Source organism: Ranitomeya imitator, chromosome 1, assembly GCF_032444005.1.
Source record: "Ranitomeya imitator isolate aRanImi1 chromosome 1, aRanImi1.pri, whole genome shotgun sequence".
Lineage (NCBI taxonomy): Eukaryota > Metazoa > Chordata > Amphibia > Anura > Dendrobatidae > Ranitomeya > Ranitomeya imitator.
Window position 1 is genome coordinate 107,023,845 of NC_091282.1, and position 26,310 is coordinate 107,050,154.

General features: G+C 43.9%; 1 protein-coding gene across 1 annotated transcript in view; it reads right to left on the reverse strand.

Annotated features, from left to right (window-relative positions):
• The window catches only part of LOC138657631 (interleukin-6 receptor subunit beta-like), a 129,215-nt gene that overhangs the window by 80,287 nt on the left and 22,618 nt on the right, over positions 1-26,310 (reverse strand). Inside the window, exons 4-9 of the mRNA XM_069745366.1 lie at positions 25,516-25,654; positions 15,403-15,560; positions 13,820-13,938; positions 3,364-3,499; positions 2,536-2,615; positions 1,034-1,241 (exon numbers count right to left, since the gene is read on the reverse strand). Of these exons, the coding sequence (XP_069601467.1) occupies positions 1,034-1,241; positions 2,536-2,615; positions 3,364-3,499; positions 13,820-13,938; positions 15,403-15,560; positions 25,516-25,654 (840 nt within the window). The remainder of the gene's footprint in view (positions 1-1,033; positions 1,242-2,535; positions 2,616-3,363; positions 3,500-13,819; positions 13,939-15,402; positions 15,561-25,515; positions 25,655-26,310) is intronic.

The following is a 26,310-nucleotide window of genomic DNA, read 5'->3' on the forward strand; positions in this document are numbered from 1 at the left end:
GTCTCTTCTTACCTCCGCACTCCTGGTATCTCCAGTACTAGATCATATAGCCAGGGTAGACAGCAGTGTGAACAGTCTCTTCTTACCTCGGCACTCCTGGTATCTCCAGTATTAGATCATATAGACAGGGTGGACACCAGTGTGAACAGTCTCTTCTTACCTCGGCACTCCTGGTATCTCCAGTATTAGATCATATAGACAGGGTGGACACCAGTGTGAGCAGTCTCTTCTTACCTCGGCACTCCTGGTGTCTCCAGTATTAGATGAGATAGACAGGGTGGACAGCAGTGTGAGCAGCCTCTTCTTACCTGAGCGCCCCTTGTATCTTAAGTATTAAATCAAAATATCCACTGGCAGCACATCTACGTACACATTAAGGAGGGAAGGAGGAATGGACCTTCATACTGATATGCTCACAGCCTCTTGTTTTCTTAATATTCTAGGACAGGTTTCTTTTGCTGTAACAATGTGTTCCCCTGGACATTTTAATTCTATAAAGATTACCTTATTAGATAAAAGGATTGTCATTTGCTAATTTGGAAAAGTATTTATAATGACATTACTTTATTTTTTTTACTTTTCTACTCTCAGATAACTTCTTTAAAGAATGAAAACAAGTGAGCTCATGTATTGAGTCTACTGTCAAAAAAATAATGTATCAGCAAAATGACTACACCTTTATAATTAACTCTTTCTGCTGTTGCTAACGATGCCTCCTTTCACCCAGTATGAGAACATGTATCAAGAAAATGTCCCCACAGCTGTCTACTGGCATCATGGAATCTGTCCCAATATCTGGGAAGTTACTGGTTACATAAAGAAACAAGATGTTTGGATATAGCACATTACCTGTATCTGGATATCTTCCTCTACACCGTCCTCCTATTACAATAATTCTTGTTAATGGCCCCTGAGGTTATTTAGCAGTGTGTTGTATTGGAGCCATTCCGGTAATAGATGGGTTAGATTTTTACATATATATTTAATTAGGTCACAAATTACACAGACAATGTAACTGCTGGTGAGACGTTACCTGGTGCATCCAAAGGAGGACCCACGGTGCTCGCGGACCTGGACCTCCCGGCTTTATTGTAAGCCGTTACTGAGACATTGAAGAAAGACACAGGAAGGTTTAGACGTTCCTTAGTATTTTTGGTGTTAAAGGCGATGGTGTAACGACAGCTGTCTGGGAGCCGCTGTACCACAACTAAGTATCCATCCACATAGTCGTGACCAGCGTACTGACAAAAAGAAAAGGAACAGTGTGAACACATAGCTAAACATATATGGATAATGGTTTCATAAAGCATTCACATTCCCAAGGTTAGTTATTCTCCATATGCCCACGATCAGGAATTGTAGCGTTTTGGACATTGTGCTCTACCTTATAAGCACTGTGGGTAGGATTTATAGAAATTCCATCCACTGTGATTGTATTTACCACTATGTAAATTCACCCGCCGTAACACCGAGGTAAAAATGAATTTGAACCATGGTCATGGGAAAACCTGCCATATAAGTTATCAAAGGGGTAATAAACTCCTCCTTGCCAGCACTCTTTTCTTTTGCTGCTCCGGTCCATGCTGATTGTGATGGAGAGGTCCCGTCAAGAGCACACATGACTGCTATAGGTAATCACTGGGCTATTTCCAGTTTGTTAGGCAATCCCTGAAGGCATTGTGGTTGTCAAACAGCCGTGAGACATGCAGCGGCGGCGACTCGAGCACAACGAAAATACTCGATTAGGACACGAGCGTGCTCAGATAACAACTTATCCGAGCACTCTCACTCATCGCTAATCCCTAGTGATTAACTTTAGTTGTACACTATATTAATTTGCCAGATTTCTTACGTATTCACCCTGGGATGTTCATGTATTAACTACGGAGTACTTTATATACATTTTTTGTTTGTTTACTTATATTCCATACAGACACAGAGATGTGCTGTTTTGCATACATTGTTCCTGCATTGAATAGCCTTGTAGGTTTGTTCTTGTTGCTTCTGTTTTCATCTTATTTATGTTAATTCTATTTGTACAAATGATATGTCCGGATTTGTCCACTAATTTGCCTTATCTGTGAGCCTTCCTTGTATTATGTATGATTGCCATTTTATGGCTTGATTTTATCAATTGATGGAATAAAAATTACATTCTTATATTTGACTTGGCCTGTCTATAAAGTGCTTTTTTGTTTTGGTGGGTCTCCTGCGACATATAAAGATGAGCGCAATAGGAAGTCAATGCCCTCGGATGACATCTGAGTGCAGTCCGATTTCAATGAAATGACAAAATGGAGAAGATGGAGACATTTTTTTTTCTCCATCTTCTCCTCATCCAAGAAAATCGGATCACACTCTGGTCATACTCTGATCAGTGTGATTTGCATAATTGCCCCGATTCTCTTGGATAAGAGAATATACGTTCGTGTTACCCTAGCCTAATTCACATTTGTCAATGTCTCTGGCTCTCCAGAACTTCTTGTAGGCTATAAAATATGTAAGAAAACATGGAAACCAATGAACTCTTAGTACCTTCCACTCAATAGTAAGTCTTTGCTTTCCTGGTGATAACTTGTCAATGGTGACAGTGATATCCGGGGCTTCTAATAGTTCTAAAATGAGTAAAAACAAATAATAAAGTAACGCTAATTGTAAAGTGAAGTTAATTTTCACATAAAAGAATCTTAAGGCCCCCTACACATTAAATGAACAGTGGTAAGTGCAGCTGATGTTGGACTGGCTGACCATCTAGTATGTACTGTTATCCCCAAATTCCTAACATGAAGGGAAAGAAAGATCAGGCATGTTGGAGTACAATATGCCCAATCTTTTGTTTTGGAGAATGATAACAGGTGTCTGGCAACTACATTCCAGTCTCTCCATTAATAACGTCTGTTTGGTGACTCTAGATGCTAAGAGGCAGCGCAGGTGCAAAATACTGATAAAATAACAACTCACACACCTACCAATTATGAGGGGGTGGTTGCCCTGTGTGACTGATGCCCTAGACAAGCCTTGCCCATGTGCATTTAGAAAGCTAGGCAACCCCCATGGGAGGTCGGTGTATGAGTGGTTGTTTTATCAGCACCTGTGCAGCCTCGGCCTGTTACAATGGGGGCCTGCTACATCCTGGAGTGCGTTAGTGCTGTGACCAGGTATTAGTAAGCATGGCTGCTTTTTTTCTGTGAGGACCAGCAATTCCACCCATACCAACTGGTACAGTTTCTAAAATAATACTAAACAAACCAATTTGACCTGTTTTTCCCAAACTCATTAATTCTTATATATGACCCCCAATAATGGAGCTATCCGGAGAGTGCAGGTGGAAGCAATCATATATGTAGGGAGGACGACACTCACCACGTGGAACGATTGTCTCAGCTTCCCATTTGCAATGAAAACAAAATTCCTTGAAACATCTTTGCTGCATTACATACGTCTCGTGTAATAGTGAACCCGATAATGATACATTGGCCGCCATGTCTGTTACATTAATCTGTTGGCAGGAAAAGTTATTTTGAATCATTGTTCATCAGTGTCACTATATTGACAGTAAACATACATTGCCCTAGACACTTTTATTACGGATCTGTCGCAGGACGACAGCTTTATTTAATTGATTTGTCCAGCATCTGCCCATGGGGCAAAAGATCAACACCAAAACTGACTTAAAGGGGATGCTCAGAGGTATAACGATCATGGTCGTGGTTACTGAGGGTGCTACCCAACCAGGCTCGTGCTGGATGCGACCCACCGATACCGGGATCTATTTCACCTGGATGTACGTCCAAGGATACTCAGCTGAAATGCATTGTGGTGCAGAGACTGGCCCCTGGCCTGCAATATAAGCCAGAGACTGGCAGCTGATGTTGGCATGTCGGTGAATGGGGGCACATTGCAGTGGCGTCTTGCACTGCCTATCACTTGTACGTACGTTAAAGAGGAAGAATGGAGGCCATCTACAGTGGGGCAAAAAAGTATTTAGTCAGTCAGCAATAGTGCAAGTTCCACCACTTAAAAAGATGAGAGGCGTCTGTAATTTACATCATAGGTAGACCTCAACTATGGGAGACAAACTGAGAGAAAAAAATCCAGAAAATCACATTGTCTGTTTTTTTAACATTTTATTTGCATATTATGGTGGAAAATAAGTATTTGGTCAGAAACAAAATTTCACCTCAATACTTTGTAATATATCCTTTGTTGGCAATGACAGAGGTCAAACGTTTTCTGTAAGTCTTCACAAGGTTGCCACACCCTGTTGTTGGTATGTTGGCCCATTCCTCCATGCAGATCTCCTCTAGAGCAGTGATGTTTTTGGCTTTTCGCTTGGCAACACGGACTTTCAACTCCCTCCAAAGGTTTTCTATAGGGTTGAGATCTGGAGACTGGCTAGGCCACTCCAGGACCTTGAAATGCTTCTTACGAAGCCACTCCTTCGTTGCCCTGGTGGTGTGCTTTGGATCATTGTCATGTTGAAAGACCCAGCCACGTTTCATCTTCAATGCCCTTGCTGATGGAAGGAGGTTTGCACTCAAAATCTCACGATACATGGCCCCATTCATTCTTTCATGTACCCGGATCAGTCGTCCTGGACCCTTTGCAGAGAAACAGCCCAAAAGCATGATGCTTCCACCACCATGCTTTACAGTAGGTATGGTGTTTGATGGATGCAACTCAGTATTCTTTTTCCTCCAAACACGACAAGTTGTGTTTCTACCAAACAGTTCCAGTTTGGTTTCATCAGACCATAGGACATTCTCCCAAAACTCCTCTGGATCATCCAAATGCTCTCTAGCAAACTTCAGACGGGCCCGGACATGTACTGGCTTAAGCAGTGGGACACGTCTGGCACTGCAGGATCTGAGTCCATGGTGGAGTAGTGTGTTACTTATGGTAGGCCTTGTTACATTGGTCCCAGCTCTCTGCAGTTCATTCACTAGGTCCCCCCGCATGGTTCTGGGATTTTTGCTCACCGTTCTTGTGATCATTCTGACCCCACGGGGTGGGATTTTGCGTGGAGCCCCAGATCGAGGGAGATTATCAGTGGTATTGTATGTCTTCCATTTTCTAATTATTGCTCCCACTGTTGATTTTTTCACTCCAAGCTGGTTGGCTATTGCAGATTCAGTCTTCCCAGCCTGGTGCAGGGCTACAATTTTGTTTCTGGTGTCCTTTGACAGCTCTTTGGTCTTCACCATAGTGGAGTTTGGAGTCAGACTGTTTGAGGGTGTGCACAGGTGTCTTTTTATACTGATAACAAGTTTAAACAGGTGCCATTACTACAGGTAATGAGTGGAGGAAAGAGGAGACTCTTAAAGAAGAAGTTACAGGTCTGTGAGAGCCAGAAATCTTGATTGTTTGTTTTTGACCAAATACTTATTTTCAACCATAATATGCAAAAAAAATGTTAAAAAAACAGAGAATGTGATTTTCTGGATTTTTTTTTCTCAGTTTGTCTCCCATAGTTGAGGTCTACCTATGATGTAAATTACAGACGCCTCTCATCTTTTTAAGTGGTGGAACTTGCACTATTGCTGACTGACTAAATACTTTTTTGCCCCACTGTATACCTGGATGGGGAATATATATATACAAGGATGGAGACAAATATACCAGGATGGGGGACATACATACCAGGAAGGGGCCCAGGATAGGAAACATATATACCAGGATGGAGGACATACTATATATAACAGGATGGGCCCAGGATAGGAGACATATATACTAGGATGGGAGACATACATACCAGGAAGAGGCCCAGGATATGAAACACACATACCAGGTTGGGGGGCATACTATACAGTGGGGGAAAAAGTATTTAGTCAGCCACCAATTGTGCAATTTCTCCCACTTAAAAATATGAGAGAGGCCTGTAATTGACATCATAAGTAGACCACAACTATGAGGCCGGGGTCACAATAGCAGACCAATGATTCTCTATGGGGCAGCTCCTATCTGCCGTATTTTTCTCTGCCATATTTTACAGGCGTAGAAAATCGCAGCATGCTGTGTTTGCCAGCATATTGCGCAAAAAATCCGCCAATGAAAGTCTATGGGGGCGAGAAAAATACGGATTACACACGGACCAACAGTGTGACTTGCGAGAAATACGCACCGGTGTTCTATAGAAAAGCCAGTAATTCAGCGCGGTGTACAGGAAAATCAACCTGACAGGTTAGAATAGATTAGCTAAAATATATGTCTACACATAGAATAGGTGTATATACAGTATATATATATATATATATATATACATATATATATATATGTATATATATATATATATATATATGTCAGTGAGACACACATATATATATATACACTGTATATATATATTTAATACAGCGTTAAATAGCAGAAAAGCCGGTAATTCAATTGCCGGCTTTTGCTATCTTCTTCCCAAACATGACAGGATATTAGACATGGTTTACATACAGTAAACCATTTCATATCCCTTATTTTTTAACATATTCATCACTAATAATGTTCCAAGTGTCTGGGTGCCAAATTTGGGGGCTCTCGCTGTTAAAATAAAGGGTTAAATCACGGAAAAAATTGGCGTGGGCTCCCGCGCAATTTTCTCCGCCAGAGTGGGAAAGCCAGTGACTGAGGGCAGTGTTGTGAATTCCGCTCTTGGGCTCCCTCCGGTGGTTGTAAGTGGCACTTTTGTGAGTTCTGCTCTTGGGCTTCCTCTTGTGGTTTCAAGTGGTATGGCTGCTCCTTGGAGTTAGCTGTCTTCAGCTGCTTCCACTGATCGTCTTTTCTGCTCGACTATTTATGCCTGGTTCTGTCCTTCAGCCAGTGCCACTTGTAAATGTTCCTGGTTGGATTCACATCTCTTTGGAGTTCCCTGTTTTCCTGACCAGTTCTGCAAAGCTAAGTTTTTGCTTGCTCTTTTCTGTTCACAATTTGTGGACTTATCCGTTCTGTGCTTATATGTTTGTCCAGCGTTATCAGTATGAATTAATTCTGTCTTGCTGGAAGCTCTGGAAAGCAGATTTACCCTCCACACCTTTAGTCAGGTGTGGAGATTTTTAGTAAATTCTGCGTGGATTTTTGTAGTGTTTTATACTGACCGCACAGTATTCCATCCTGTCCTATCTATCAAGCTAGACTGGCCTCCTGTGCTCATCCTGGTTTCTGTGTATGTCTTTTCCCTCTCCACTCACAGTCATTATTTGTGGGGGGCTAATCTATCCTTTGGGGATTTTCTCTGAGGCAAGATAGCATTCCTGCTTCTATCTTTTGGGGTAGTTAGCTCTTAGGCTGTGACGAGATGCCTAGGGAGAGTTAGGAGCATTCCACGGCTGCTTCTAGTGATGTGTTGAGCTTAGGGACTGCGGTCAGTACAGTTACCACTTCCTTCAGAGCTCGTTCCATGTTGCTCCTAAACCACCGTATCATAACAGGGCAGATATTAATAGCCTATAGAAGGACCATGGTTATTGCCCCCCCCCCCTGGCTAAAAACATCTGCCCCCAGCCACCCCAGAAAAGGCACATCTGTAAGATGCGCCTATTCTGGTACTTAACCACTCTCTTCCCACTCCCGTGTAGCAGTGGGATATGGGGTAATAAAGGGTTAATGTCACCTTGCTATTGTAAGGTGACATTAAGCCAGGTTAATAATGGAGAGGCGTCAATAAGACACCTATCCATTATTAATCCAATAGTAGTAAAAGGTTAATAAAACACACACACATTAGGAAAAAAGTATTTTATTGAAATAAAGACACATGGTGTTGTAATAGTTTATTATACTCTCAATCCAATTGAAGACCCTTGTCACTTGAAACAAAGTTAAAATAAAAAATCAACAATATCCCATACCTTCCATCTTTCAGTCTTGTCCCACGCTGTAAATCCATCTGAAGGGGTTAAATCATTTTACAAGCAGGAGCCTGCTAATGCAGCCGCCCCTGCCTGTAAAAACTGGGGAATGAATGGAAAGCAAGGGAACGTAGCTACCTAGACTTGTGGTGTTGCGCCCCCTGCTGGTATAAACTCAGATGAACTCGAGCGTGGGAATTTTTCTGAATATTTTCTCACGCTCGAGTTCATCTGAGGTTATACCAGCAGGGGGCGCAGCACCGCAAGTCTAGGTAGCTACGTTCCCTTGCTTTCCATTCATTCCCCAGTTTTTACAGGCAGGGGCGGCTGCATTAGCAGGCTCCTGCTTGTAAAATTACACGAGCGGCACACGGTTGCCACACATATGCCACACGTATGAAACACACGGACATGAATATCTTCAGTAGAGGTTTTCCCAGAATTATAAGGAGTTGTGAAGGAGGCCTAATACAGCTTTAACCCCTTCATGACCCAGCCTATTTTGACCTTAATGACCTGGCCATTTTTTGCAATTCTGACCAGTGTCCCTTTATGAGGTAATAACTCAGGAACGCTTCAACGGATCCTAGCGATTCTGAGAATGTTTTTTTGTGACATATTGGACTTTATGTTAGTAGTAAATTTAGGTTGATAATTTTTGCATTTATTTGGGAAAAAAATCGGAAATTTGGTGAAAATTTTGAAAATTTCGCCATTTTCAGATTTTTTATTTTTATTCTGTCAAACCAGGGAGTTATGTGACACAAAATAGTTAATAAATAACATTACCCACATGTCTACTTTACATCAGCACAATTTTGGAAACAATTTTTTTTTGCTATGAAGTTATAAGGGTTAAAATTTGACCAGTGATTTCTCATTTTTACAACATAATTTACAAAACCATTTTTTTAGGGACCACCTCACATTTGAAGTTAGTTTGATGGGTCTATATGGCTGAAAATACCCAAAAGTTACACCATTCTAAAAACTGCACCCCTCAAGGTGCTCAAAACCACATACAAGAAGTTTATTAACCCTTCAGGTGATTCACAGCAACAGAAGCAACATGGAAGGAAAAAAATGAACATTTAACTTTTTAGTCACAAAAATGATCTTTTAGCAACAATTTTTTTATTTTCCCAAGGGTAAAAGGAGAAACTGGACCCCGCAAGTTATTGTACAATCTGTCCTGAGTACGCTGATATCCCATATGTAGGTGGGAACCCCTGTTTGGGTGCACGACAGGGCTCAGAAGGGAAAGAGCGCAATTTGACTTTTTGAATGAAAAATTGGCTCCAATCTTTAGCGGACACCATGTCGAGTTTGGAGAGCCCCTGTGTGCCTAAATATTGGAGCTCCCCCACATGTGACCCCATTTTGGAAACTAGACCCCCAAGGTACTTATCTAGATGCATAGTGAGCACTTTGATCCCCCAGTTGCTTTACAAATTGATATGTAAACATGAAAAAGTACTTTTTTTCACAAAAATTTCTTTTAGCCTCAACTTTTTCATTTTCACATGGGTAACAGGATAAAATGGATCCTAAAATGTGTTGGGCAATTTCTCCTGAGTACATTGATACCTCATATGTGGGGGTAAACCACTGTTTGGGCACACAGCAAGGCTCGGAAGGGAAGGAGCGCCATTTGACTTTTGAATGAAAAATTTGCTCCAGTCGTTAGCGGACATCATGTCGCGTTTGGAGAGCTCCTGTGAGACTAAACATTGGAGCTCCCCCACAAGTGACCCCATTTTGGAAACTAGACCCCCCAAGGAACTTATCTAGATGTGCAAAGAGCACTTTGAACCCCAAGGTGCTTCACAAATTGATCCGTAAAAATGAAAAAGTACTTTTTTTCACAAAAAAATTTCTTTTAGCCTCAATTTTTTTATTTTCACATGGGCAAGAGGATAAAATGGATCATAAAATTTGTTGGGCAATTTCTCCTGAGTACAGCGATACCTCATATGTGGGGGTAAACCACTGTTTGGGTGCATGGCAGGGCTCTGAAGGAAAGGAGCGCCATTTGACTTTTTGAATGAAAAATTGGCTCCAATCGTCAGCGGACACCATTTCGCGTTTGGAGAGCCCCTGTGTGCCTAAACATTGGAGCTCCCCCATAAGTGACCCCATTTTGGAAACTAGACCTCCCAAGGAACTTATCTAGATGTGCGATGAGCACTTTGAACGCCCAAGTGCTTCACAGAAGTTTATAACGCAGAGCCGTGAAAATAAAAAATCATTTTTCTTTCCTCAAAAATTATTTTTTAGCCCGCAATTTTTTATTTTCACAAGGGTAACAGGAGAAATTGGACCCCAAAAGTGGTTGTCCAGTTTGTCCTAAGTACGCTGATACCCCATATGTGGGGGTAAACCACTGGTTGGGCACACGTCAGGGCTCGGAAGGGAAGTAGTGACATTTTGGAATGCAGACTTTGATGGAATGGTCTACGGGCATCATGTTATGTTTGCAGAGCCCCTGATGTGCCTAAACAGTAGAAGCCCCCCACAAGTTATATTGGAAACTAGACCCCCCAAGGAACTTATCTAGATGTGTGGTGAGCACTTTGAACCCTGAAGTGCTTCACAGAAATTTATAATGCAGAGCCGTGAAAATAAAAAATCATTTTTTTCCCACAAAAATAAATTTTTAGCCCCCATTTTATTATTTTCCCAAGGTTAAATTAGACCCCCAAAGCAATTTTTCCTGAGTACACTTATGCTCCATATGTTTGAGCAAACCACTGTTCCCTCCACAGAAGGGAGGGAGCACTGTTTGACTTTTTGAACTCAAGATTGGCTGGAATCAATGGTGGCGCTATGTCGCGTTTCACCCTTTGGTGCCTTTCATATGGAGTTTATTCTACAGTTTTTTTAGGCTTGTTTAGCCAAACAAATGAGAAAAATTACATAGGGTCTCCCCTATTTTATGAAACCAGCAAAGGTAGAGCAGACAGCTGTGAGCTGATAATATCAGGCTGGGAAGGTACCTGGTTATTGGGCTCTTCCCAAATATACCAGACCGCAGCTGCCCCAGAAGTGGAGCATCAATTCTGGCGCATTGCCTTGTCTCTTCCCGATTGCCCTGGTGCATTGGCAATCGAAGTAATGGGGTTTGGGGTTGATGTGAGCTATGAATTATACAAAAACACAACTGACATCAAGCCCTGGTTTTAGTAATGAAGAGGTGTATGTACATAGTTACCTAAGTTAAAAAAAGACCAATGTCCATCAAGTTCAACCTTTCTCCACCAATTGTTCATTTTGTCACTAAATTAACTATAACCGACAATGTTATGTGTATCGGGGAAATCATCCAGCCCTTTTTTAAAAGCTGTTATAGTATCTGCCATTACTACTTCTTGTGGTCGGGCATTCCACAGTCTGACATCTTTAACTGTAAAGAACCCTTTCCTATTTAGCTGTAGGAATCGCCTTTCTTCCACCCGTAATAAGTGTCCCCTGATCCTTAGTATGGTCTTTGGAAGGAATAAGTCATGTGCCAGTCCTTTGTACTGGCCACACATACATGTAAATGAGCTCTCCTCTGAGGCATCTTTTTTCTAAGCTAAACAAGCCCAAATTTTCCAACCTCTCTCATATGAGAGGCCTTCCATCCATTGTAATAATCTAGTTGCCCATCGTTGAACTGATTCTAACTTCTGAATATCCTTTTTAAAATGTGGAGCCAAAAACTGGATCCCTTATTCTTGATGTGGCCTCACCAGTGATTTAAAAAGCGGTAATAATACGTTGGGATAGCGGGATTTTACCGCTCTTTATATACACCATAATATCTTGTTTGCTTTTGCGGCTGCTGCTTGACATTGAGCACTGCTGCTCAGCTTACTTGTAACCAGAATATCCAACTTTTCTCCTGCTCTGTTGTCCCAAGTATACTGCCATTTAATGTATATGCAGCAATAGGATTACTCCGTCTTAGGTGCATTATTTTACATTTATTTACATTAAATCTCATTTGACAAGTGTTTGCCCATTCAGGCATCTTATCCAGATCATTTTGCAATATTGTAATGTGAAGGTCAGATTTTAGAGTCCTACATAGTTTGGTGTCATCAACAAAGACTGACACTTTACTCTCAACCTCATCCACAAGGTCATTAATAAAGATGTTAAAAAGAATCAGTCCTAGCACAGATTCCTGCGGTACTACACTCCTCCCAGTACAGATCTCTGCGGTCCTCATTGCTGGCTATATCCCATTTAGAGAACGTACCATTTTTTTTCCTGTCATTTAGCCAATTCGTTACCCATCTGCAAATAGTTTCCCCCAGTCCCTGCTTCTGTAGCTTCAGTATAAGGCTGTTACGTGGAATAGTATCAAATGCCTTTGCAAAGTCCATAGAAATCTATCAGACACCCCATTACTAGCCGAGTAATAAAAAGTAAAAACACACACACACATGCAGAGCATCGCGTGACTCAGGAACTTTATGAGCATTATCACCACTCACATCACCTCTGTTCAGAGCCGCCGGGTCTTGCGGAGCGCAGTGTGAACTGGCTACTGCTAAAAGTCTATTGAGCCTCAGAACAAGTTTCCATAGACTTTTAACAATGGAATCAAGGGAACGTCGTGGGAATCGCTGGACTATGTCAGACCTGCGTAGGACCTCTATTTTTTAAACTGGTGATTGAGGGACAGTGTCTTGTTTTAATTTCTCTCTTTTTATGTATTTCAGGTTTCCATTTGTGGACTACGTCAGATTCCCTGGACTAAGTAGTACCTTGCTTATTTAATAAAGTGGTGAACCAGGGAAAGAGTAAGGCTACTTTCACACTGGCGTTTTTTGCCAGACGTCGCAATGCGTTGTTTATGGCAAAAAACACATCCTGCAAAGTTGTTTGCAGAAGGCGTTTTTGCCCCATAGATTAACATTAGCGACGCATTGCGACACTTTGCCACACGTCGCAACCGTCGTGCGACCTGCAACCTGCCACCCTAGGCACCGGACCTCTGGTACCTAGTGGCAAATATGGGCCTGATCACGGGTTCAAACTTCCTTAGAGAGAATAAAAATTAATATAAAAATGTTTTAAAACATTTTTTAAAGATTTAAACATCATCAAGTTTAAATCACCTCCCTTGCCCCAGATTTTAAAAATTAAAATAAAAAAAAATAAACATAACTAGTAACATAGTATCCATAAAAGTCCAATCTATCAAAATAAAAATTACTTAATCCGTATGTTAAATGTAAAAAAAATAAATAAATCAGGGGAAGGAGGATAGCGCGGCCTCTCCCATGGTCTGCCCTACTGCATTGACACGGTTTTGAGTGTGGCCAGGCTCAAGCAGTGCCATATGCAAGCGTAGACATGTGGTCTAAGTTCAGGTAGCTCTTACTCTGGGCAAATGAGCTCTGTCAATCAAAAGTAGGAAAAGTCCTCAAAGTGCAAATTTAGTGTGTACAATGGTGCAATGAGCTCTTGGACACGGTGCAACGAAGCCCCCACATTTGCATTTGAGCTAAAAGTTATTTTCTCAGGCACTGTACCACTAAAATGTCCAGTGCTAGTCTGATTTTTATAGGGGTTAAGTCCCCTAAATCACTGTACAGCTAGGTTAAATTTACTTTGGGGTTGCAAACTCACATTAATTATTCTGACCTCAAGAATTATATCGCAAATTATGTTTTACTACATAATCACTACTATTAAAATAAAACAATAAAAAATAAAACAAAATAGAAAATGTATGGCTCTAGAAAAAAGGGGAAAAAAATGTGAAAGAGCAGAGCGAAAAATCAAGGTAGCACAGTTATCAAGGGGTTTAGGAGCTGAACAAAATATCCAGACCTGTTCAAAACAAATGTATTTTTTCTTAGAATCTTTAGATGTCATGAAATGTATTTTATTGGAACATGGAAAATGGCAGCTGCCATATCTCTCAGTTCCAGAATTTCACTGGTTTTCATGCTCCCAAATAAAAAACAATGACTGTTCCCATCACTTACTATGTGCCACTGAGCTGACGTGATTTCTCGATATCTCACTTGTGCAATTATATCCAGCTGAATTCGTAAGAAGTTTCCCGAGTGAACTGCATGCACAATCTTGGGAGCCTGACAATTCTCTAGAAGAAAAAAATAAGTATAAAAAATAAATAACCAGACATGGACTATGATTCTAATTCTCACATTATAGATAAACGAGCCTCTGCTCACTAATCACAATGACCAAATAACAAACATTTAAAAAAAATGGGTGAGCTGCAAACACTGACAATCAATGAAACAAATATATGCAGCGACATACATACTTACTAATGTAGAAATACACATGCTCAACCTCTGCTCCACTCAAACTCCTCTTAATTACGATAATACAATAATGCCTCTGTTCTAGTAATCATAACCCCAACAGTTAGACAATTATCACCTATCTTGTGAATATGTCATGTGTAAGAAACCCCTAAAATTTGACATAATTTGGCAAATTAATTAGCAAAACCGCAATGTAAGGCCAGGCAACTGTATTAAAATTTAGGCCACTCATGTCTGAAAATTGCAGACATACAGTAACTGGTTCTGATTGGAGCTGCATGTGTAGGCAGGGTCTTATCTTGGTAGTCTAGGCCAGAGAAACCAAAAAGAGACCTTCCCTACAGGCCGCTCCGAAGCACAAGCATCTCATTAACTGAAAACTTCTAACACTAATTACACAAGAACCACAAGACAGATTTCTTCACCCCAGGTGTCATTTTAAATAAGTGTAACACTTCCAACATGACAATGCCAATGACAATACTTCAGTATTTATTTAAGATTTATTTAAGAGTCTCTAGATAATGGACAGAATGATACCGGAATGGACACAGGAATAATACAGTGAAGGTATAATACACACAGTGATGTCACAGCACATGTAGAATAAAACAAATAATATCTCAGTGCAGGGATAATGCACACAGTGGTGTCACAGTATATGTAGAATAAACATATTATGTCTCGTGCAGGGATATTGTACACAGTAATGTTATAAAGTAGAATAAAACTAGTAATGTTACAATGAAGGGATAATTTATACAGTGATGTCATAGTACAGGGAGAAAAAAAACTATATTTAAAGCAATTCCTTTATTAGGACAATTAAAAAGAAAAAGAGAAAAGCAGAACCACCAGTAAAGGATATGTTCATGTCATGCTTCATTTTGGGGGTTTGATCTGATGACCTATTGGTTTTTGGTCTGTTCCCGCCTGCTTATCTATTGCCTGTTCTTCCCAGTCTAAATACGGTTTCAACTGTCTTTGTTTACCCTTCTTGGTGCAGCCTGTGCAACCGAACAGGGGCTCACGAGATAATGGGGTCATCCCCACTTCTGAAGCAGGTGGAATGGTGTATTATGATGAGCTACTGAAGTGTAAATTGCCCCAATACTGTCTGTGCACAGGGGCCCTCCTCCCTCCATGTCCGCCCTTGGCATCACTACCAGTTATGTCCCTGTCTGAAGACTGGAGTTTGTTACTATCAGCTGTAACTCTGTTCATTTTATATTTATTTGGAAGCAACATTTTTTTGCTAAATCTTATAGACTAACCTTCGGGTAAAATCGAGAAATTATTTGTTTTCACGCACGGCTCACCGGAAATCTCATATGACACCCAAATAGTTGTCACCTGGTCAACTTCAAGATCTCTCTTCCAGAGGATTATAGAGGTGTCGCTTGTATCAATCACACAATCATCGTGCTTAAGCCTTGGAATATGAAAAATATGTATTAGACAAAGAGAAGAATTTACTATCTGTCAGTATCATTTATAAGAAAATTTAAAGTAGGGGTCTCACCCCTTTAAAGTGAACCTGTCACCTCAAATTCTCGGGATATATAAATGCCTTTTTTCCGGTCCGATGGGCGGTGTTTCGTCTTCATTTCTCCACCCCATTCATCCCTGTTGTCCGCAATGTTTGTGAAATAGAGTACTTGTGCAATCTTCGCTCGCGCATGTGCAGTATGCTTTGCCCAACTGTGGGCAAAGCCGAAAAGCATTACTGCGCATGCGCCCGCGCACTATGTCCCAGAGCACAGCTAAGTACTTCCGGGACATAGTGCGTGGAATCTTATGTGCTCTAAGAGATGTATTTAATTGTATAAGCAGTTCATAGCTTGAACTCTAGTGATCCTTCTCATGTATAAAAAAAAACCTGAGAGACCGGTGCATTGTTTGCAGCAGCAATAATTTTAATGTCACTAGAATGATTGACACTAGGATGTGATTATTGTTTGAGTGATAATTACATAGAATGACTCTTTGCTGAAGAGTAGTTACAATTAATCAAAAGCAGATTAGAAAAATTGCATCACATCCCATTATACAATCAAAGAGTTTTTTTTATACACAAAAACTTTTTAACCCCTTTTCCCCAAAAGGAAGCACAAAAACATATATTTTTTCAGACGAGGTCTATGGAACAGGCTGACGGTGTTAGGGTTAGCGGAACGCACCAAATAATAAGACAGATAGAGTATGGTGCGTTCGCAGCCCGGGGTCCACCGTGCAGAGATGGAACCGGCTGCCAAGTAATGACGGACTATATGGCGGTACTCATAAGTATACACACGTGGGTTAAACTTCACCCAGCGTGAAGGAAGTGATCCTGTTGCGTCACAGGACCGCGGTACCGCACATAGAGCGCGAGCAAGTAGTCAGCGAACTCAACCCCAACTAGGATTGAAGTCCGATTAGACCCTTGCTGGCACAACACCGCAACTGGGTGTGTAAGGAAACTAAATAACCATATTAAGGCACAAGAGTGCATGCGGTGCCGCACTGTCGAACGCCACTAACCACCCAGGCTTGGGTAAGGAAAGCACAGAGGAAGTGCACGGCGCCGTACTGGCGGTCACAGCAACTGGACGCTGTAATGTGTGATTCGTGCTGTAGGATAAGTCGGGCGCTAGATAGCAACCATACACCTTCCGCGAACAGACATTCAATAGGGTAGGGGTATCCAAGGACGACTTGCACTCACAACATACACACATTAACAATTGTACACTAGCGCATGGCCGTGCGGTCATGCGCAGTTTATATAGTTGCAGCACAGGAAGTGGCCACAGAAACTTTGCCCTTCCAAGACCTGCCAAGAGGACCAATGGAATGTGCTGCAGAGCCTGAGCACATGACCCTCGATCTCCAACGGGAGATCTTGCCCTGGGCATGCTCAGTGTGTGCAGACAAGGACTTAGTCCCAGAGAAGTCCGCTCACTGCTGACCAGCACTGACTTTAATGGCAGAAGCTGAAGAAGCAGCAGTAACTCTCTGTACAGAGTGAGACCGAGCAAGACGCTGGGACCGACGTCCCTGCTGAGCAGACTCCACTGCGGCTGGACAAGAATGGGAGACCGCAGCGGAGATGGCTCGAGATTCCCCCTGTGCAGAAGCGGGAACTCGAGACCTAACATTACCCCTCCTCCTAGGGCCCCCCCCTCCTTGGGCCTCGCTACGCTCGAAGGCAGCAATGAGCTGTGGGGCCCGAATGTTTTCAGCAGGCTCCCATGACCTGTCCTCTGGGCCATAACCCTTCCAATCCACCAGATAGAACTTTTTGCCGCGTACCACCTTGCACCCCAAAATAGCGTTCACCTCGTAATCGTCCGTAGACGAACCCGATGTCCCGGCAGATGACTCGGAAGACCGGGACATGTATACGGGTTTCAAGAGGGACACATGAAAGGTGTCGGTGATACCCAAGCGTGGAGGAAGAGCCAAACGGTAGACCACAGGATTAACCTGTTCGAGAACCTTGAAGGGACCCAAGTAGCGAGGAGCAAACTTAGTGGACTCAACTCGCAGCCTGATGTTACGAGCGAAGAGCCACACCAAGTCGCCAGGAGCAAAGGTCGGAGCGGGGCGCCGATGAACATCAGCGGAGGACCTCATTCTCTCCTTGGAGGCCCGAATGGCATCCTGCGTGCGGTCCCAAATGTCCCGTGCCTCCACAGCCCAGTCTGCCACCCTGGAGTCAGCAGAAGACACAGGCATGGGCACAGGAACACGCGGATGCTGGCCGTAATTTAGGAGGAATGGAGTCTGACCGGTGGAGTCGGCTACGGCATTGTTAAGTGCAAACTCTGCCCACGGTAGCAAGGATGCCCAGTCATCCTCCCTGGCAGAAACAAAATGTCGTAAATATGTGACCAAGGTCTGGTTGGCCCTCTCTACCAACCCATTCGTCTCGGGATGATATGCCGAAGAGAGATTCAACTCAATACTGAGTAGACGACAAAGCTCTCTCCAGAATCGAGACGCAAACTGGGAACCCCGGTCACTAACAATTTTGTCTGGCATACCGTGTAGGCGAAAGATATGCTTGACGAACAAGACAGCCAACGCCCGTGCAGAAGGTAGCCGTGGAAGAGGCACCAAGTGCACCATTTTGGAAAAATGGTCGGTGATCACCCAGATAATGGTGCAGTTACGAGACTTGGGTAAGCCCACCACAAAGTCCATCCCGACCATCTCCCAGGGCCTGTCCGCCACCGGCAGAGGATAAAGCAAACCAGCTGGCCGTTGCCGAGGAGTCTTGTTCTTGGCGCAAGAGACACACGCCCGAACATACTCTGCGACATCACGAGCCATATGCGGCCACCAGTACGTCCTCGCCAGTAATTCAGATGTCCTTTTGGTACCAAAATGTCCACCCACCCTGGACGAGTGTGCCCAAGAGAGAACCTCCGGTCGCAAATTGGATGGAACAAAAGTCTTGCCCGGGTTCACAGACTCTAGCGAAACCGGAGCCACAGTTCTCAAGCTCTCGGTGGGGACAATAAGCCGAGGCTCCTCCTCCTCCTCCGCAGATGACACAACGGAGCGAGAGAGAGCGTCGGCCCGAATGTTCTTCTCCCCAGAAAGAAAATGGAGGGTGAAATGAAACCGGGAGAAGAATAAGGACCATCTGGCCTGGCAAGAATTCAACCGCTGGGCTGTCTGCAGGTACACCAAATTTTTATGGTCTATGAAGACTTGGAAGGGAAAACGTGCTCCCTCCAAGAGATGTCTCCACTCCGAGAAAGCCAACTTCATGGCTAGCAACTCCCTGTCCCCGATGGAATAATTCCTCTCTGCTGGTGAGAAGGTCTTGGAGAAAAAGAAGCAAGGATGCTTCCGACCTTGAGCATCCTTTTGGAAGAGGACTGCTCCAGCACCAACAGAAGAGGCATCCACCTCCATGATAAATGGCTTATCAACATCGGGGCGATGTAGGATGGGAGCGCTAGCGAAGTGTGACTTTATAGAGTTAAAGGCCTTGGAGACCTCCTCAGACCACAATTTGGGATTCGCCCCTTTCTTGGTGAGGGCAACCAAGGGAGCTACCAAAGTTGAGAAGTGCGGAATGAACTGGCGATAATAATTAATGAACCCCATAAAGCGCTGCACCGCTTTAAGAGAATGGGGTTCCTGCCAGTCCATCACAGCCTGTAGTTTGGCAGGATCCATAGCCAATCCCTGGGCAGAGATGATGTAGCCTAGGAAAGGTAAGGACTCCTGCTCAAACATACACTTCTCCAACTTGGCATAGAGGGAATTTGCCCGTAGGAGGTCGAAGACTTTGCAAACATCTCTCCGGTGGGAGTCAATATCTGGAGAGTAGATGAGAATATCATCCAGATAGACTACGACCGAGGTGGAAAGCATATCCCGGAAGATATCGTTCACAAAGTCTTGGAAAACGGCTGGGGCATTACAGAGCCCGAAGGGCATCACCAGATATTCATAGTGCCCATCCCTGGTGTTAAAAGCCGTCTTCCATTCGTCCCCCTCACGGATGCGAATCAGGTTGTAAGCACCCCGCAGATCTAGTTTAGTAAATACCCTTGCTCCCCGAAGCCGATCGAAGAGCTCAGATATCAAGGGCAAAGGATACTTGTTCTTAAAGGTGATGGCGTTAAGACCCCTGTAGTCTATGCATGGACGCAATTCCCCATTCTTCTTCTGCACGAAGAAGAACCCTGCCCCAGCAGGTGACACTGACTTCCTAATGAATCCTCTTGCCAGATTTTCCTGGATGTACTGTGACATTGCCTCCGTCTCCGGGAGAGATAGCGGATAGACTCGACCCCGGGGAGGCTCAGCACCAGGCAAGAGATCAACAGGACAGTCATAGGGGCGATGGGGCGGAAGGATCTCCGCCGCCTTTTTGGAGAACACGTCTGCATAAGACCAATACTGCTTGGGGAGAGAGGAAAGATCTGCGGGTACCTCTGTAGTAGCAACCTGAACGCACTCCCTCTGACACCTACCCCCACAAGATTCGCCCCATCCCAGGATTCTGCCAGAGGACCACTCGATATGAGGAGAGTAGTACCGTAGCCAAGGTATTCCCAACAGGACCTCATCAATTCCCTCAGGAATGACGAGCAGAGATATAATCTCCTGATGAGATGGCGACATGGACAGAGTAAAAGGGATGGTCTGGTGTGTTATCTGTGAGGGCAGTGCTGACCCATTCACCACTCGTACCGTTACTGGTTGAGCTAGCATAACCAGGGGTATTGCGTGACGTTGGGCGAAGGCAGAAGACATAAAATTGCCCTCCGCCCCAGAATCCACGCAGAGCTCTACCGAGTGGGAGAATGAGCCTATAGTAATTGTCCCCTTAAAGGACAATTTAGAGGCAAACGTCGCCGTGTCTAGTGTACCTCCACCTACTACCACTAGACGCTGACGTTTCCTCGACCGCTGAGAACATCTGGTGGCTAGATGTCCTGACTGCTGGCAAACATGACAGACCTTGAGTGCACAAGCGGTCCGGGACTTAGATCCCGCTTGTGACACTTCCCTGGCCTCATGTGACTCAGGAACCAGGACCGGAGATTCCAGAGGTTTGGCGAAGGTAGGAGCCAGCCGCAACCTCTGCCTACACTGGGCTCGCTCTAAGGCTACGTTCACATTAGCGTTGCGCCCGCCGTGCGTCAGCGACGCAACGCGCGACGCACGCTAAAACGCACGCAAACGCGCGCAAAAACGCGCGCGTTTTGCGACGCGTGCGTCGTTTTCCGACGAAAATCGGACGCACAGAAAATGCTACATGTAGCGTTTCCTTGCGTCCGACGCTAGCGTCGGAAACGACGCACGTGGCGAAAAACGCCACCAAAACGACGCACGCGTCCCCTATGTTAAACATAGGGGCGCATCGCCGCTGCGTCGCCGGCGCAACAGCGACGCACATTGGCGGAACGCCAATGTGAACGTAGCCTAACCTCCGCTCGTTAAAACGGAGGTCAATTCGAGTGGAGACAGTTATTAACTCCTCCAGTGTGGCAGGAATCTCCCTAGTGGCCAGAGCGTCCTTAACGTGGTCAGCCAGGCCCCTCCAAAATATGGGGATAAGAGCTTTATCCGACCAATCCAGCTCAGAAGCTAAAGTGCGGAATTGGACGGCAAAATGACTGACCAAGGACTCACCCTGAGTTAATGCCAGCAGTTGGAGCGCAGTATCATGGGTGACTTGAGGTCCTAAAAAGACCTGTTTCAGAGTGCTCAGAAACAGCGGAGCACTCTGCACCACATGATCACCACGCTCCCACAGCGGCGTAGCCCATTCCAACACCCTGTCCGACAAGAGAGACACTATAAATCCCACCTTAGCCCGCTCTGTGGGAAAACGTGCAGCCAGGAGCTCGAGGTGAATAGAGCACTGACTCACAAATCCCCTACAAAACTTGCTATCACCAGAAAATTTTTCTGGCAGCGGGAGGCGAGAAAATGTCGGAGCAGGGGTGGCAATGGACAGGGTAGCTGCAGCCACGCTAGCAGCCTGTACAGCAACTGCGGTAACATCCACAGCTGAGGTTGCACTCTCAAGAGCCGCCAACCTACCCTCCAGCTGCTGGATATACCGCAAGGATTGCTGTTTGTCCGTCATTACTAGCCAGACCCTGGCGCTAGTGTAATGTTAGGGCTAGCGGAACGCACCAAATAATAAGACAGATAGAGTATGGTCCGTTCGCAGCCCGGGGTCCACCGTGCAGAGATGGAACCTGCTGCCAAGTAATGACGGACTATATGGCGGTACACTAAAGTATACACACGTGGGTTAAACTTCACCCAGCGTGAAGCAAGCGATCCTGTTGCGTCACAGGACCGCGGTACTGCACATAGAGCGCGAGCAAGTAGTCAGCGAACTCAACCCCAACTAGGATTGAAGTCCGATTAGACCCTTGCTGGCACAACACCGCAACTGGGTGTGTAAGGAAACTAAATAACCATATTAAGGCACAAGAGTGCATGCGGTGCCGCACTGACGAACGCCACTAACCACCCAGGCTTGGGTAAGGAAAGCACAGAGGAAGTGCATGGCGCCGTACTGGCGGTCACAGCAACTGGACGCTGTAATGTGTGATTCGTGCTGTAGGATAAGTCGGGCGCTAGATAGCAACCATACACCTTCCGCGAACAGACATTCAATAGGGTAGGGGTATCCAAGGACGACTTGCACTCACAACATACACACATTAACAATTGTACACTAGCGCATGGCCGTGCGGTCATGCGCAGTTTATATAGTTGCAGCACAGGAAGTGGCCACAGAAACTTTGCCCTTCCAAGACCTGCCAAGAGGACCAATGGAATGTGCTGCAGAGCCTGAGCACATGACCCTCGATCTCCAACGGGAGATCTTGCCCTGGGCATGCTCAGTGTGTGCAGACAAGGACTTAGTCCCAGAGAAGTCCGCGCGCTGCTGACCAGCACTGACTTTAATGGCAGAAGCTGAAGAAGCAGCAGTAACTCTCTGTACAGAGTGAGACCGAGCAAGACGCTGGGACCGACGTCCCTGCTGAGCAGACTCCACTGCGGCTGGACAAGAATGGGAGACCGCAGCGGAGATGGCTCGAGATTCCCCCTGTGCAGAAGCGGGAACTCGAGACCTAACAGACGGTTGCCTAAATAATTCTAATGGTCAGTCTCACCCCTTACCTGTCACTGTCATTAGCGACTATTGCATCCGAATGATCAAATATATTTTCCTCACTTATATATTGCAAAATTTAATAAAATAGAGAGGGAAAAAATGGTAAATAGCATTGCGGTGTCCGTGTAAAATCCAAACTATTTAAATGTTTAAAATATATGATTAAAAAAAGTTAATAGCAATTGTTGTGTCTGTAAATGCCCAAACCATTTAAAGATTTTGCTATTTTATCTATCCCAAATGAAAAAATAACTAAATTTGCGATTGATCATCTCCCTTCTCTCCAAAAAATCCAATAAAAATCTATTAAGAAGATTGGGCGTGTCATAGAGTGGTACCAATAAAATCAACAGTTCGTCTCTCAAAAAAGCAAGTACAGTATATACTCAAGTATAAACTGAGACTTTCAGTCCATTCTTTTAGGCTGAAAGTGCCCATCTCGGCTTATACTCGAGTCATTGTCCCAGGGGGGTCGGCAGGGGAGGGGGACCGACAGCTGTCACCTACTCACCTGCTCCTGGTGCGTTCCCTGCATCTCCGATGGTCTCAGTGCTCCGGCAGCTCTTCCTGTGTTCAGCGGTCACGTGGTACCGCTCATTAAAGTAATGAATATGGATGCGCCTCCACTCCCATAGGGGTGGAGCCACATATTCATTACTTTAATGAGCGGTACAGTGACCGCTCAACACCGGAAAAAAGTTGCCGGCGTCAGAGACCATCTGTCAGTGAGAAGCAGAGACCATGCTGGGAGCAGGTGAGTATAACGGGGAGGTGAGCATTGCACGATATCCACCTGTCCCCGTTCCACCGCCGGGTGTTGCTCCGTCTTCCGCTTCCTCTGCCTGTGACGTTCAGGTCAGAGGGCGCGATGATGTGTTTAGTGCGCGCCCTCTGCCTGAACAGTCACAGCCAGAGAGCCGGAAGACACAGCGGTGCTCGGCGTTGGAACTGGAACAGGTGAATATCACAAGTGCCGTGGGGCCTGAGCGACGAGAGGTGAGTATGCCATTTTTTTTAATCGCAGCAACCACATATGGGGCAAATTACTCTATGGAGCATCTTATGGGGCCATAATCAACCTTTATGCCGCGTTATATGGGGCACATGTTTCTATGGAGCATCTTAAGGGGCCATAATCAACATTTGTGCAGCATTATATGGGGCAAATGTTTCTATGGAGCATCTTATGGGGCCATTATTAACCTTTATGCAGCATTATATGGGGCATATTTTAATATGGAGCATCTTATGAGGCCCATCATGAACTGTATGGAGCATTATATGGGGCTCCTGATTCAATATGGATATTCAAAAACACAACCTACTGACGTCTCAATTAATTTTACTTTTATTGGTATCTATTTTTATTTTTGAAATTTACCAGTAGCTGCTGCATTTCCTACCCTAGGCTTATACTCGAGTCATTAAGTTTTCCCAGTTTTTTGTAGCAAAATGAGGGGTCTCGGCTTATACTTGGGTCGGCTTATACTCGAGTATATACGGTAATCACTATTATGGGTTTCAAAAAATGAAAACACGAAGCAAATTTATATTTTTTTATTTTTTTTTAAGTTGTAAAAACATTAATAAATTATATACATTTGGTATTGCTGTGATAGCACTAAACATGTACATCTTCCCGCAGAATGAATTGTTCTAAAAGCCAAACCAATAAACAATAGCAGAATTGGTGATTTTTTTTCACATTCCACTTTACAGGAAATGGTAAATGAAATAATGATTGCCAAAATACATCTTGTTCCTGCAAAAAACAAACAATGACTCATAAGAATAATTAAAAAGTTAAAGCTCTTGAATGTTGGGGGGGGGTATCAAAATAATACGAAAGTTCAAATCGAAGTCTGTCAACATCTATGACTGCAAGTGTAGATAGGGGTTTGGATAGGTGATAATTGCTAGACCGGAGAGGTACTCAACACTAAGACTCCCGCCATTTGCCAAAATGGGGAAGGAACATGTGATCTATCTTTTAGTTTTTCCCTGACTCCAAGACCACTGTCAAAAAAACCTAAATGAAGTGTAAGTGCCACTGAGGTTTAATAACGTAGCATGGCGCACGTGTAACTAGCCACTCCATCTAATTACTCCTGGCTGTGGCTTTGCGGCCATGGAAGAGCAATAATTTCCCCGATGTGGTGATCGGTGTGGGTGCTGGTGGCCCCCATTCCGATTTATCAATTTTCAGCTTTCCAGTGGCGAGGTAATTACTTTTTTTAGACCAGGATACTCCTTTAAATTTGCAAAAAAATCACAAAGTTCTAGAACAGCATTAACTAAATAGTTACCAGCAAACTAACATTAGACCAAATAGTAGAAATCAGTAGATCTTAATTTCTGACCACTAGAATTTTCATCTACCGAAAATTGCATTCTTGTAGGTTCATGTTTCAGAGCCTGTCACCTTCTTTTCTAATGAAATACTCATTGATGAATCATAAAGGGATTTATGAGTCTCCTCCACTTGTGGTTTCACTCCCTGACTTCAACACAGAGGAAGAAGGAGGAGGGTACAATCAGCTATGATGAAGGCATGGCAACGAAATACGTGCAGTAAATAACTTATTGTGGCGGCTATTACTGTCATGGGGGCACTGAGGCATCTGAAAAAAAAATTTCAGCAGAGTCTTCAATGCACCAAATTTTACTGGTTTTGGATCCAGAGCAAATCCTCCTTTATTTTAGAAGGTCCCATTAGTCTAATATTCAATCAACTTACCACACCAGGTGTAACTTGTATGTTGTGGTTTGCGATGATAGAGAAGATTCATGTGGTAGCCAAGAACAATTGACACTTGTTAGATATCCCCTTTTGCTGAAAACGGAGTGACAAAAGATCCCATTGTTCCAGTCGGTATCTACAAGAAGATGTTCCTCTTACAACTGATACACATTTATGTTTTACTAGATGGCAGCCCGATTCTAAAGAATCGGGAGTCTAGAATCCATATATACTTTATTTATTCAAATGTAAGAATAATACAATTATATAAATAATAGTAAGAAAGAACAAAAATAATAGGCAGTATATGGAGAAAACACCAAACAAAAGTTCAAAATTGGTGTGAAAATGTCACTGAACCACTTCACAACTAAATATATATAGTTTTGGTAAATGGTATTATCATTTTTTTGACGAAATTCGGCAGGAGCTTGAAGAGCAACGTCACTGGGCCCGCCTCCACGCAGTAGAAACTTGCTGTGAGGTAAAAATTCAAAAATCACACCAAAATGGCGGGCGCAGTGTGTCACAGTACGGCACGTTTCTGATTGGTCGCTCGCAGCAGGCGGCAACCAATCAGACACTGGACACTGTTGACGTCACTTATCTCCGGACATTAGCTCCGGACATTAGCTCCGGACATTAGCTCCGGACATTAGCTCCGGACATTAGCTCCGGACAAAGCCACGGAAGTTGGCACAAATTGCAGGAAGTAGTATTCTAGGCAATTAATCTCTGGACATTAGCTCCGGACATTAGCTCCGGACATTAGCTCCGGACATTAGCTCCGGA